The 14,182-nt window shown below is 43.8% G+C and overlaps 2 protein-coding genes and 1 pseudogene across 6 annotated transcripts; 1 reads left to right on the forward strand and 2 right to left on the reverse strand.

Moving 5' to 3' along the window:
- The window catches only part of LOC124673231, a 79,595-nt pseudogene that overhangs the window by 64,705 nt on the left and 708 nt on the right, over positions 1-14,182 (forward strand).
- On the reverse strand, positions 1,020-4,577 carry LOC124669838. 5 transcript variants are annotated; one of them, XR_006992337.1, is made up of 4 exons: positions 4,351-4,577; positions 2,281-4,063; positions 1,311-1,412; positions 1,020-1,205 (listed from the first exon to the last, which is right to left on the reverse strand). XR_006992337.1 is itself a non-coding variant. In XM_047206378.1 (4 exons), exons 1-4 carry the CDS (start codon positions 4,434-4,436, stop codon positions 1,078-1,080), a joined length of 429 nt encoding a protein of 142 aa, XP_047062334.1. In that variant the 5' UTR covers positions 4,437-4,577; the 3' UTR covers positions 1,020-1,077. The 5 variants fall into 5 exon arrangements, 2 of the variants coding, with proteins under 2 accessions (XP_047062334.1, XP_047062335.1); XR_006992338.1 differs by having other exon boundaries at positions 2,281-2,397; positions 2,658-4,577; XR_006992339.1 differs by having other exon boundaries at positions 2,281-2,323; positions 2,438-4,577.
- On the reverse strand, positions 6,476-8,710 carry LOC124669830 (pentatricopeptide repeat-containing protein At1g13040, mitochondrial-like). The gene has a single exon (XM_047206371.1). It carries the CDS (start codon positions 8,643-8,645, stop codon positions 6,663-6,665), a length of 1,983 nt encoding a protein of 660 aa, XP_047062327.1. The 5' UTR covers positions 8,646-8,710; the 3' UTR covers positions 6,476-6,662.

Below are 14,182 nucleotides of genomic sequence, written 5' to 3' on the forward strand. Positions count from 1 at the left end.
TTATGGCCGGTGCAGCAGCGGTTGGCCCGACTGTTTTTCCCTTCTGGATAACGTACGTGGTGTGACTGGTTATTTACTACACCGCGCGCGAAAACAACACGACAGTACCTACGCGTCAATGTCTCGGTCTCTCTATCGAGTATCCATCAGTTTAAATTTAAGAAAAACGAGTGTTGAGCGAGAAAGATTTGGACGGTGAGAAGTTGGGTCCAGTCCATGCATGGCAGCGAGGGAGAAGCTGAGGTAGGCTCGTCTGGGTCCGGTTGTCGCTCTGCCGGTTGTTCGCACACAACACGACGAGGTGCAGGTGTTTCCTTAAGTGGCCAGCTCGTGTCCCCAAGCCGATCAGGTAGGGAAGTCTGTAATTTTTCAAGACCTATCGCCTCGTGGTCGTGGCCGGCGCGTGCGCGTGTGCCGCCCCGTCCAGGGAAGTGGATAGACGCCGGCCTGTGCTGGCAACGAAACTCCTCGTCTGTCAATCCTGCAGGAATAGCATCAGCATGCTGGCCAGTCTAGACATACAGGCATGCTGCTCATACCCTCGTCTACTCCGTATACATAAACTTGTATCGACGAATGCAACTGAATAATAATCAACATTCAAACAAAAAAAAATACAGAAATTTGAAGGACCTCAAACAACAGAGCAGAACTTAAGATTGGCAGGCAAAACCCCGATGGGTCTGGTTCATCTATCTGTACTAGAAGGACCTGGCGCGCGTTGCTGCGCCGTTTTTGTTCTTGGCGTTCTTTTTCTCTTTCCCATACATAGTGAGATTCCCTTTGAAAAAAAATACATAGTGAGATCGATTTTGTAAGTTAACATTAATGCATGTGCGTCAGTTTATAAGTAGATGCACCAAAAAATATTAGTAGTAGCCCTTAAGAGTTTCAAAAGAGGAAACATGTTATTCTAGCGGCAGCCATTCGGGTCAATACATAAATAGCCACATATGGAGAAGAAGGAGAAGAGGTGGCTGATAGGGGGTCATGTGGTCGGTGGGGAAGAGCCGAAGAAATGACATGAGTTAGCGATCGACATCATGGTAGCCCAGCATAGCAACCAACTCTCTCGATTCATTGCACATGCAACGTGTGAACAAGTAAACTATCACAAGCCTCTAAGAGCAGCCGCAACATCAATGCCTTCAATGCCGATCGATGCAAAAAAAAGATGGCACCCAACGCTATCTTGCTTTCCCTGGCTTGTGGTGTGAAAGGATGGGCGGAATTAGCACCGCAAATAACAGCCCAGCGCTGCCGTGATACGTAATTTGCTACATAATTGATTTTGTTCTATTTATACTTACTTCAGGTAAACGCCTTGCGCCATGGATGCTCTAACAACATGGTACATGCACCCAAACCATGTGGAGAAGTAGAGCGCACCATTAGTTCCGATTCCAGGTCCGCTGCAATTAATCATAAAGGCGGGACTGAGATATCAGTCCATACAACACATGCGGAAAATAGAAACAACATCAGTAATCTCATTTTTTTTATTGGACGAACATACATACAAATTTATCTGCGGCAGTTTATACAGTAGATGCACCAAACAATATTGAACACTACGGTCTTGAAATATAATAATTTGAACTTCCCTATACACATATCATCTTCTGCATTTGTGTCATTATAAGTAAGGTAAACAAAACTACTAATCAGAAGTTTTTTGTTTAAAGAACATAGTAATACAACGATGGAATTTATCTACAGTGCTCAACCTGCTTTTCTAACCTGATATAGATCATAATACATACAGTATAATATACTCAAGAGGTGTAACTGTTTAACACAACAAAAGAATACCAAATAGATTTCAGAAAAAAATTATAAATAAGCATCACAAACTGGTGTAATTTAATAAAATTCAAAGGAATCAATAGGAGAGAACCCCGCTATAGAATGTTTGAGTTTGTATTTATGTGCACTAATATGATATATTTCATGTTGTTTCTTGGAACAAACCTCTAAATGTGATTACTTATAAACGAAACAATAAAAGGTACAAAGCTTTTTTTTTCAGGTTATGGTTACTGCCGCTGCTTGTAAATACATCACAGGTAAGTGCATCTTCGTTCTTCTTGTTCACACAGTATAAACCAGGAATTGTAAAATAGAAAATTTTGAGCACAAAAATGAGTTGGATGGTAAAATTGATACTCCAAGCGCACTTTGCCGCCAAATGAACATGCTATAATGCAACCATAATCGCAAAAAAATGGCAAAGACGGCTAATAATTAGGATGAAGAAGGTGTTGGGGAGGCCTATGTTACCTTAGATGATCTACGCCTACCTCACACAGCATCATGCCACATCCTGCACCAGGCCACCATGAAACGGAATCAGTTAAGTCTTGGGTGCTAAAACCTACATATTTTGCCTGCATCCTCCTACAAACACACATGTAAATTAGAAGCCAGTATTGTGTACCATCTGTGATACAACAAATCGACGGACAATCGGCCGAGAAAGGTAAATGCTCCAACCATATTGCTCACATACTTTACACTTGGTTTTGCGTGAAAAAGCAAATACAATAGTTAGGCTTAGCACTTTGCAGACAGGTAAAGATGATTAAAGAAAAAATATCATGAAAGCTAGACTATCACTGAACTAAGCTAGAGAATTACCTTAGGCAAAAGATGCTTACATGAAAAGAATTATGACGGCAGCCGGACTGAATTTTGAACTAAGCTTGTCTTGCAAACTATTTTGAATTACCAAAATCACAGTGAAACATGCTCGGCACGTATCTTGCGGTTGTAATCCTTATCACTGTTTCAAAATACTGTAGTCCTTTCAAAGTTTTCTCTTTCAGTGCCTCAAAACAGTGCTGAATGAACTGCATCACCGGGAAAGCATCCATACCGTGGCCTTTGTCAGGCATGCAAATGTACCAGATTAGTAAGGCCACTCTCTGCATTGAAACGCTACCTCAAAAGTATGCATGAGAAATCCTTCTTTACTCCCATAACTACAAAAACAATATAATTTTTTTCCATCTCTAGCATTCTACAAAAAAAAAAAAAAAAACTGCGGCTGTTCGGCAAATGTTGAACTATTGATTTGCGGCTAGCAAAGACACGAAAGAATGGTTGAGAACTTCAAATAAGTTAATGAAATTATATTAGGTAGCTACTCCCATTTCTTTATTACTGCTCCCATATGACACCTAACTATACCACGGAAATTAAACAAAGGTTGCAAACAATATATAGGTTTAGATATTAATAATTAAGTGCCCCTCAAGAACTACTGTTCTGAAACCATTAGCTGCAAGCTACCTGGCCCAACCACTACACCATTTTGCCTAACGTGTGAGGTGTGACTATCCATATCAGTGAAGAAGCGCTAAATTAAGCGCTCACCCGACAACCAACAACAATGTGTGATAGATACATTGAAGAAACGCTCATTTTACATTTTTACTTATCCAAATAGAAACCTAAGAGAAAACACTAAATTAAGCTCCCAACACTTAATGTTTCCTCTTACTTTCTGGATATAAACAAGGATGGGTTTCTCATTCCACCCAGATTTCGATAGAAGGATAGCCGGGCAGAGGTTTCCCAAAACTTGCATAAGCTGCTAGCTTTTGTAGGTGTAGTCATGATATGGAATTGAATCCTCAATTAAACAGCTAGCTTTTGGAGATCCCTATACTTGGGGTTACAACAATATTTCAGAGGATAGAGCAAGGTGTTGGGACAGATGCATCCACTCCAATGCCACAAGACATAGCGCACAAACAAGCTGTCAAACACAAGCAAAGGTACCCAGCTGAAAAAAAACACAACTGAAAACAAAACTTGAGCATGCATCAAACATTACACCAGGCTACCAGACAACGATGACCCTGTGGGCGCTACCAGCTTTTCATCTGAAACAAACTCACCTGAACAAACTTAACAACCGAAACAGAATCCCAAGAGAAGCACGCTGAGGAAACACCATGCAAATCCCTTCCAGCCAAAGCACAGGCCACACGGAATAGCGCATGCCACACCCGCCCACGGGCACGCCATGGATGCATCACCTAGCCAAATGACACCGCGACTGAAAAGCGAGCAATAGCAACATCGCGTAAGCAAAAGATACAGGAGCCACCACTCTCCACAGCTAACCCAAACCAGATAGTCACTTTGCCATATGAAACCCATGATCACACCAATCTGACTCAATTTACAACTAAACACATCCCCAGCCTGTTACAGGAACGAAACAGGAACCACCGCGTACGACGACCCATCCCGCCGAAGGCATTTTGGAGATAATCTGGTTCATCCTCGAAGATCGAATTCTAGTTGTGTGAGAGAGAATGGTGGAGGGGACAGAACGCACACCTTCTCGATCTTGGCAGGGTCGAGATAGGAGACCTAGCCCTACAGCGGCGGACGACCCGTCCAATGCCACTGCAGCGCGCCCTCATCCGGCGGCGCGATACACGGCGAGGGCCGCGACGTCCTCCTGTAATTCCGGCACTGTCCGCTCCTCAAGGCTCCGGCGCGTCCCCGCCTTCCTCATCGCGGAAGAGGAGAGAGGATGGGGATTCAGATTGAGTTGTTGGATTGGATTGTGCTACCGCCGTGCCTACGTGGTGTTTGCCTATTTCCATCTAACCGCCTCTCAAACCCAAACCGACCCGAAAAATCCACCAGAGCCAATCGCTAAATTGCTTCTAGTAGGGCCCATGATAGCGACTCGCGGATCGCTCCCAGGGGCTCACAACCCTGGGAGCTTAGAGCTCTTTAAGGATTCTTATTTATGGGATGATGATACCGTACAGCACATACAGCATCAGTAGGCTGTCAGTGTCAGCGCTATCACAGAACTCCCCTTACCAGCAGCTACTGCACGTTCTGTATATTCCTTTATCAAAACGGAGAAGAAAAAAACAAAGAGGCAAAACCCTCAGCCCCGAAGGGCATTACATTTTTCGTTACAGATTCCATATAGTTCCAGTGCCAGGGACGAAGAAAAAACACAAACCTGGGATCTATGCAGCTACTAAAAGCTGCACGCATGAGTATGGCCGAAAGGCTTGCGCCTTAGTCACCTAAATGCTGCCTAGCTACTCTTGGAGACAAATGGCCCCTGTCGAACAAAACTTGTGCCATACGGCACATCCGGTATCCAGCTGAACCCCTCTTCTTGCAATGTTCATATGCAACGGGTCTCTGTTATGGCAAAATCGCCACAGGAAATGATGGACCTTCCCCGGAAATTCTAGTTTCCAAATCCACCTCCAAAAGTACAAATATCCTCCTCCCAGCACCCAGGTCCTTCCTCTGTACAGCCACGAGCAACTCAAGGTAACAACCCATCACTGGAGGATATCAGACTAAGATATCAAGACGCTTCATTTTCATACTCTTCACTCTTACAAGTATCCGTCCTGAGACCCAGGAGATCCGAAGGATATAGATGAATCCATTTGCAGTTGCTTACTGAATTTAGCCTGTTCATGTGCAGAGATTCATTTTACGGAAACAGGCTATTGCTTCTACCCTGTGAATCATATTATACATTCAGAACAAATATACACGAAAGAAAGAAAGTGTATGAGGAAAATGATAAATGCATATGGGCATGTCAGCTCATTTGGTGCAGGCGGCGAACACAGGGTCAAATCGACAGGCAACTACATGCAGTGGAGAGATACATCATGATACGTGAAGTGAAGCTTCAAATTCAACAAACTATGATGATCAAAATGGAGTGTGGATTCACACTATTATGTACAAGGCTGTCTAGCGCGCATGTGCGATGCAGCTGATCCATGTTTTAAAGCTTCAAAACTTATGTTCTTGGAAATCTAGCGGCTAATAACATATGTGATGTGGTGATGTACCTAATAGTGCAACTTCCATAACAGAAAATATAGCTACTAATAACATTTATTTGTTTTGTGAGATAGTGATGAGGCATTGAGGTCAAATTTAGAACTTCATGGCTTTATGCTAGAATTAACCTTGAATGAAGATAATGTCAGAAGTCAAAATGTACCTCACAGTTATATTGTTGCAGACCTTCTCATTAATAAGTTGAGAACTTGGGCCAACATTACACTTGCTGAAGATGCATTTGGAGACCACACCTGTGATTTCAGAGAAGTGTTACAGTGTACTGGACAGATATGTATGTACAAGGGATCTACAAAAATTAGGCACTAACCAACTTAAATAAAATAAGAATTTACATAATGATCACTATCTTCTATTACTTTCGGTAAAGTGTATAATTATCAGGTGTATGTCTCTTCAGCTAGCATCAGAAAAGCTTCTTATGTACTATAACAAGTAGGATTATCTTGGCTCTCTAGCTCTGAATAATCTTAGACAGTCCAATTGTTCAGCTGCATTGATTTTGCTTCACAATTAAATATCAGATGTTCACATCACAAAAGCTAGCACGATGCCCATAAATTAGAAGGTCGGAAATAAGATTACCTTGTCCATTGCTGCTAATTTCGCATGTCTGCCTGGGGTCTGGACGTCTGGTCCAGATAATGTACATTCATACCAGGAGTGCAGCAAAGTTGAGCGCAACTGCACGAGGAGCTCAGAATCAACTATAGTAGCTCTGAAGGTAGGTGCACGGAGGCGGCAGAGCCATGAAAAACTCTAGTGGATAAACCTCTCCAAGAACTTGACAGTTACTTGTTCTTCAATTTAAGCACAGTTATCAACCTTTCAGAAACTTCTCTGTCGAGAATGATACCATTCTCCATCATATACTCCCATACCTCATAAGCTAGTGCAGATTTCCCCTCGTCCAGGAGACCGTTTATCAAATACTTAAATGTCAAGCTATCTGGCTCTACCCCCCTTGTCCTCATACCCTTGAACAGATCAAGGGCTTCAATTGCTCTTGACCTTTTTCCAAGCCAGTATATGAGTGTGTTATAAGTAACAGTGTCAGGTAAGACTTCCTTCTGAATCATATGTGCGAATATTTTCTGAGCACGTTTTAGATAACCAACCTTGCACAGGTGATGAAGCATAATATTGTACAGATTAACATTAGGGTCAATCTGAGCCTTCAGCATCTGCTCAAAAAGTTCTTCAGCTAGATTGTGGTATCCTACACTGAAAAGACCATTGATAAGAGTTCCATATGTCACAGCATCAGCTTGCATTCCCTTATAACCCATTTCCTTGAACAGCTCTAATGCAGATTTCACCTTTTTGGCCTTGCAAAATGCATCAATCAGTATATTACAGGATACAACATCACAGAAGCCACCAACTTCCATATGATCGGAAACAAAAGCAAATGCCTTATCCAGTTGATGAGTCTTGCAGAGTCCTTTTAACAACTGATTATAACTGTACCGGTCAGGATTTACACCGCTTGTTTCCATCTTTGTTATCAATTTTTCAGCTTTCTGAATCATACCTACAGTGCAGTAATGATTCAGAAGGATATTATATGTAACAACATCTGGCTCACATCCATTTGTCCGCATGAAGGATATGAGGTTGTAGGCTTTATCAATGTCCCCAGCTCTCCAGAAGCCACTTATTAGGGCGTTGTATATTGAGACACTCAGTTCTATGTTCAGACTTAACATCCTCGATGCTAGTTCAAAAGCCTCTTCTACCTTGCTATTCTTGCACAGCCCAAAGATCAGTGAGCCACATGCTACAACATCAGGTTTAAGGCCCCTCTTCACCATTTCTTCCCAAAGTCCAACTGCTTCTGCCAACTTCTTATTGTTACATAAACAGTCAACAACTGTTGTGTAAGTCACAACATCAGGGCTGGTTCCTTTCCCCCGCATCTTCTCTAGCATCTGCAGTGCATCACGCAACCTGTTCTGTTTACACAAACAATCGACGTATATATTACAAGCCCAAATATCTGGAGAGCACCCAAACCTATCCATGTCAGCCAGAAGCTCCTGTACAAGCTCAATCCTGTTTGACTGACACAATGCAGAGATCCACCTCGAGTAAGTGAACGGAGTCAGGCAAAACCCTCTCTCGAGCGCCATGCCATAGTATTTCTCCACCAAATCAAAACAACAGTTCTTAATTAGAACACCTATGTACCTATTGTAATCGACACCAAACTCACGGCAACCAGACATGACCATCTCATCAAACGTCTCTATGACCAGGTCGAACTTTCCAGCTCGGACGTAGCCCGACAAGAGGATCCGATACAGAGACCGATGCAGCGCCACCCCCTGGCCCCTCACTGTCCCCATGAACTCCGACAGCATAGCAAAATTGCCATCCATAAACAGCAAGCTCACAATGTACGCTATCGCGAACTGGCTATGGTCGAACCCCGGGCGTGACTCCGCCCACCAGTAGAACCGCACCGCCGTCTCCGAGTCCGACAAGCCCCGGACCACCAGGTTGACGACAAAGGGGTCCAGCTCGACGTCGAGCCTCTCCAGCTCCACCGACTCCGAACACGTACCGCGTTCCAGTGCCCGCAAGATGACAACACTGATTTCCTTCCGGACTGGCCGGAAAAGGTGTGAGAGCAGGCCAACTGAACTCGCGGTCGCATTGTTGCTGCCAGCGCTGAATCGTGACCGCCTCGACGAAAGTATCCAGGAAACGGTGTGAAGGATGCAGAGCCTGCTGATGTTAGACAACCCAGATGGTCGTCTGGCCAAGAACATAACAGAACTCCCGCAGGGGAATAATGTCGAATACCTGGTGCGCCAGTGGCCGGAGGCGAGGCAGAGGAGCGGACAGCAGATGCGGCGCCACCACGGTCGTCGGAGTAGACCAGGATGAGGTGGATGTACGGAGAATACGCGCGCCAGGTACCAGCGTGGGGGGCCGAGCCAAGGTAGATGCGCCGCCGTGAGCGCTGGCTCGGCGCCGGCAGCCTCGAGCTAGATTGGATGCCCAGCTACTGCTTGGTGCGGAGCTACGCAGGAGCAGAGGGAGGTAATGGGTAGTGGGAGGACGAGGCGGAGGTGGGAAATGGCAAGGGGACGGTGGCCGCCGGGAAGACGGCGCGCGGCGAGGCAAGAAGTGCCTCAGTCAAGAAGTCCAGGAGTGAATGGGAGGCGAGAGGGGCAGGTCGTGAATGCGCGATCGAGTTCGAGCAGGGAACGAGCCGGCCCAGTAAACAAGTTCGTTGAACTGCAGCCCATTAGACTTTTGTCATTCAGCCCACCTGCTCGAGGCTCGGTTAAACGAACCAAACTAGATTGGCCCGTTCGAGGGGCTAGCGTCAAATAGTTGCCTAGCGCCTAAACATTTCTACATGGCCTCATTTGGGACGACCCATCAACAGGTAGAACCTGAAAAAAAAAATCAACAGGTAGAACCTGAAAAAAAAATCTTCTAAAAAATGGTAGAACCTGAGAATTAAATTTTATTTTTACCTTTTGTGAGGCTTAGGCCCCACAGAAACTGTCTACCTGAGACTGTCCCTTGGGCCGTGGGTCTAACACAAGGTTAGAATCCGAGCTCTTCGAGAGTGGTATCTCACTGATGACTCGGGGTCCCCGGAACATGAAAGTTCATGCATACCACAACAAATGTTTCGCATAATAATTCATGTATTTCTCAAATTTTGTTATTAAATATTAAGAACGAAAGTCCATAAATACTACAAATATTTCCTTGGTATCAAAAAGTAATTACCATGTGATATGTAATGAACTATTATGTATCTCGTAAAAAATATTTTACTTACCAAAATAAAATTGTAAATAAAAATATATTTAATAAAAATAATAAAATGGATAATAGATAACATAAAAATAAAATTTTAGGGAAAAATTGTTCACCTATCCAAAAAAAAAACTGGTTTACATGTTTTTTAAATAACCAATATAAAACTAATAAATGAAGAAAATCAGGAATAAATAAGCATGACACTGAAAGCTTAAATAAAAATAAAAAAATATGAACTTATCCTTGGTATACCGAGGTAGGCACGTGGAGGTAGGTACGGGTCGCTTTCATAACCGGCGCAATGGACGTCAAGTAGGATCTGCCCCCATTTGTTATCGTGGAATTGCGATGTATGAAACTCATTCCGTTGAACATCTTTCTAGATGTTGATCACCAATAGATTCTTCAGACTTCTCTCTATATTTTTGTTTTGCCAGATGAGATCAATAGGTGTAAAACTTTTGTGAAAGCATCCGCCGGTGGAAACTAAGTTACATTAATAAAATGATGAAAACCACATGAGAATCGTGCTAAATTTGTTTGCTACATGTCTCTTGATTTTGAACTTGAAATATCACTTATCTATATATACAACATCACCCGACTGCATTTCAATCAATTAAATATGGTTTTCACGGAGCTTTTTTAAACCACAACATAGTTTCCAACTAATACCTTTTACAAAGACATTTGGCTAGAGAATATATGGGATCCACCGCAAAGTGGGAAAGGGGTTGTAGCATATGCATGCATTTCCTTTGGTCGTGTTCCCGTCACCCCTGAATTCAAACATGTCAATCTAATCAAACTGCCGAACAATCTATGGAGCATGGAAGTGGACGTACTGGTGCACAAGTACACTCTGAAAGTGAAATGCAATATGCATCAACCCACTCAGTTCTCCGGCTGCCGTGCATGTGCAGACCATGAACAACATATGTTTGTATCAACCAAGGGAAGTTAGCTATGCCGGCCCGGTGGCTGCAAGACTTGAGACCAGGGGCGAGCTAAGCTAGCTAGCTACAGATCGACGGAACCAACTGGTGACTGTCCCTTTCCGACAAGTTGAGACGAGCAAAACCCTTGCACCTACCTACCTAACATATGTACTTGACGGCGGACACGTGGTCCAGATCCAGTGCGCATGCTGTAGCTTCTCTACCTCGGTCTCCTTGTTTCTTCACGCCTACAGGTGCTCTTCTCAGCACCTCGGCACGGCGGCGTCAACTCTCCCTCGTGAGTCATAGTCTGTTTCTTGAATCTTCAGTTTTTGTTTCACACCGTCTTTGTATGTTGTTTGTTTAGAAGGGATGCAAGCAGGGACAGTACAAACTAAACTAATTGCTAAAAAAAAGGTAGTACTACCTCTGTGTCTTAGATGTGCTAAAATTTAGATGTATCTAGATGTCTTATATTTGTTAAAATTTGGATGCATCTTAGATTTGTTAAAATGTGAATGTATATCTAGACATTACACGTCTAAATTTTAGCAAATCTAAGACATCTATTTATGGATGGAGGGAGTACAAACTAAAATGACTGATTTTGACTATGGAGTATGGAGGGGGGAGAATCGAGCACCGCTTTGGATCCCTAATGTTTAGCAAGGGTTCTCCACAGTCTGACTCGCAACTGCACATTGCATATGATTGATTTTACATATCCACCGGTATGCAGATGCATGCATGTGTCAAGTAGAAATGAACTGTATACAGATTCTTCGTTAGTTCATTATTGTGACGCGAGACCAACAAAACTAAACCTAGCTGTACTTGTACATATATAGGCTTGACCAACAACAGGAAGATGATCGATGAGTATCATTGGTAGGTTTGATAGCACAAACATGATGTTCAACATTCAGGAGCCTAGCTAGCTAGCTCCATTCCAGGGGCGCCATTGATTTGTTCCCCCCATCTGGTTTTGCCGGCGGCAACCGCGCTTTGCATGCATGTACCGACTATCGCGCGACCGCGATGGCGCCATCCAAGGCTTTTTGCCTCCACTAGCGATGCAAGCACGCATGCTCAAGCCTTACCGTGGTTGCTTTCATGGTGTTGCTTGCGGCGCCGCCGCGCGCGTCGGTGACGGTGATGACTTTGTCTTGCCGATAATTCCTAGGTTGATGACGGTTGGTAATAGGATTATCTTCTGGTCTTCTCATCGTGATCCAGTCCAAGAAGTGAGTCCGGCAAGAGGAAAATAGCGTGGCCATTGGGCTGTCATTGACTCGGCCGAACTCGCATTCTTGGGCTGTTGTTGCACCAGGAAATTATGCAACGCCCAACGGCCCAACAGCTCACACACACGAAGGCCGACATGATCCTTAAAAGAAACGCAGGACCGAAGCCAGTGATTTCCAAGAAAATAAATACTCCCTCCGTTTTTCTATATATAAGATAGGGCCACTATCAGAAATATATTTTACACTACTATGTGAGGCCACCAAATAAAATTTATTAGATTTTTACCTTGTAGGATGATGTTTATTATTGCAAAGTTGCATGCAACTATAGAAAAAAAAGGCACCAGAGCCCAACAGAGGAGAGTATCTCTACCAAAGTTACTTTGTTATTATAGTTGGCTATGTGTTTTCTTGTGGTCTGGAATGTGAGGTAGATACACACCACATATCAAAAATAGACTAGATACATATGCCAAAATAGATGAATCTGTACTAAAAAGGAGGGGTATAAAGGAGCAGGGGGCAGGGGCGTACATACGTTGTCACATGACACCAGGTAAATTCCATTTTCTTTGGCGTATTGTGTAGATTTTCAGTGTATGACACCCCTAGCTATACGTGAAAAAGCTATGTTCTTCATATAATGACACCGGGTTGATTTTACTCTTGGTCCGCCCATGTAAAGGAGGAGCTAAACATATTAAAGATGTAACCAGCGGAACCAACGGCTGGCTTGAAGTCAAACACATTGATTTGCTTAGGGAGGAATGAGCGAGTTTGGCTGAGATGATGTAGATAATTTAGTTTCTTGTACAAAAATAATGTTTGGTTTTAGATAGATTAATCGTTGCACTTGAGGTCCTGGCCAAGGCCACGCAGGTTCCATAAACAGAAAGACAGAGTTGTCTTATTCATTAAGCAAATTTATGGTTATCTTGTTGTAAGCATGAGCAAAGAAACAATTAGATACTGCAAAGGTAATTCCATTGATTAGTGATTCTGATTACAGGTCTATGCGAATATAAACTTAAGGTAGACAGCAAACAAACTTAGGGACTGACAGGGTACACACACTGGATTGGCGAAAACTAAAAGATGTGGAGGAGACAGGGTGGAGAGTGATGGGCTATGGCAGAAAACTCACATGACTCACCAGCAGAGCCATACGACGACGACAACGAGCGCCTACAGGCCACAACAATAGTCGCCACGATCACCGACCACCAGGTTGTGCAGGGACGGAGCTAGGAATGAAGTATAAGAGGGGCAATCTTAGTATGAGGGGGCAGAACTAGCTAAAATCACAAAAATAAGGAGTTGTCATGGTTTGTGTTCAAAGGAAAATCATGAGCATAGGGGGCGCAGCCCCCCCCCCCCGTCCCCCCTTGTTTTCGTCCCTGAGGTTGTGGTAGGTGCCATATGGGGCGCGATTGTGTCGGCGAGGGCAGGCTTGTGGTCGAGACGGAAGGGTTGTGCATGCAAAGGGTTCATCATTAAAGGCAGAAGCACTGGAGGTCTGAGGCAGGACCGAGCAAAGAAACATCAACAACTACAATAACAACATAGACAAGAGCAAGTCCAATGGACGAGACAAGTTCATCAAGTACTATAATAAAACTAATCACAATATTGATGATTGTTGCAAGCTGCAGAATTCGGATAAAAGAAATGGTTAATTACCAGCAAAAAAACAAATCTGAAGGAGATGGCAAGGTTGCTGTTATTCAGACTGATAATTCTGATGGTGATTGCTTAGTTGTGTTTTTGTGATGTGTTTCTGGTAATGATTAGTGGATTCTTGATTCTGCATGTTCGTTTCGTATTTGTTGTACCAAAGACTAGTTCAGTGCGTTCGAGTTTCTGCAGAGTGGAATGTCGTGGTTTTGATCACGACAGATGCCTAGGGTGGCTTATTTGGGATTGGGCACAAATCACACGGTGATGTACTTAGGTTCAGGGCTCTGCCTGTGGAGGTAAAACTCCTACTCTTGTATGTCTGGTGTATATGATGTATTGGGAGGTTACATGGGTGCTCCTTGAGCTGTACATGGTGAGCCTATGTGTGGATGTTATTTGGCTATCTCTATGTGAGAGAGTGAGAGAGTTGAGCTGAGAGAGAGAGAGAGTTGAGCTGAGAGAGAGAGAGGGAGGGGGGAGGGGAAGGGGGAGGGAGAGGCAGAGGGAGAGGGAGAGGGAGAGAGAGAGAATGGCTCATATGAGCCTCTAGGGAGGCCGCCTGGTGTGGGTTCTCATGTGTGCTTTATAAAGGATGGTACCCAACGGATATAGGGGACCCACACACGGCCTACACGTACTGTTGACATGACCACTAGGGTACTC

The sequence above is a fragment of the Lolium rigidum genome, chromosome 7 (assembly GCF_022539505.1).
Source record: "Lolium rigidum isolate FL_2022 chromosome 7, APGP_CSIRO_Lrig_0.1, whole genome shotgun sequence".
Taxonomy (NCBI): domain Eukaryota; kingdom Viridiplantae; phylum Streptophyta; class Magnoliopsida; order Poales; family Poaceae; genus Lolium; species Lolium rigidum.

Coding starts and splice junctions, on each gene's coding strand:
- LOC124669838 (XM_047206378.1), bottom strand. CDS start 4,436: ATGAGGGCGCGCTGCAGTGGCATTGGACGGGTCGTCCGCCGCTGTAGG. Junction 1,413..2,280: donor GTAGGCGTAGATCATCTAAG/GTAACATAGGCC, acceptor GATTAATTGCAG/CGGACCTGGAATCGGAACTA. Junction 1,202..1,310: donor GCGCAAGGCGTTTACCTGAA/GTAAGTATAAAT, acceptor ACCACAAGCCAG/GGAAAGCAAGATAGCGTTGG.
- LOC124669830 (XM_047206371.1), bottom strand. CDS start 8,645: ATGTTCTTGGCCAGACGACCATCTGGGTTGTCTAACATCAGCAGGCTC.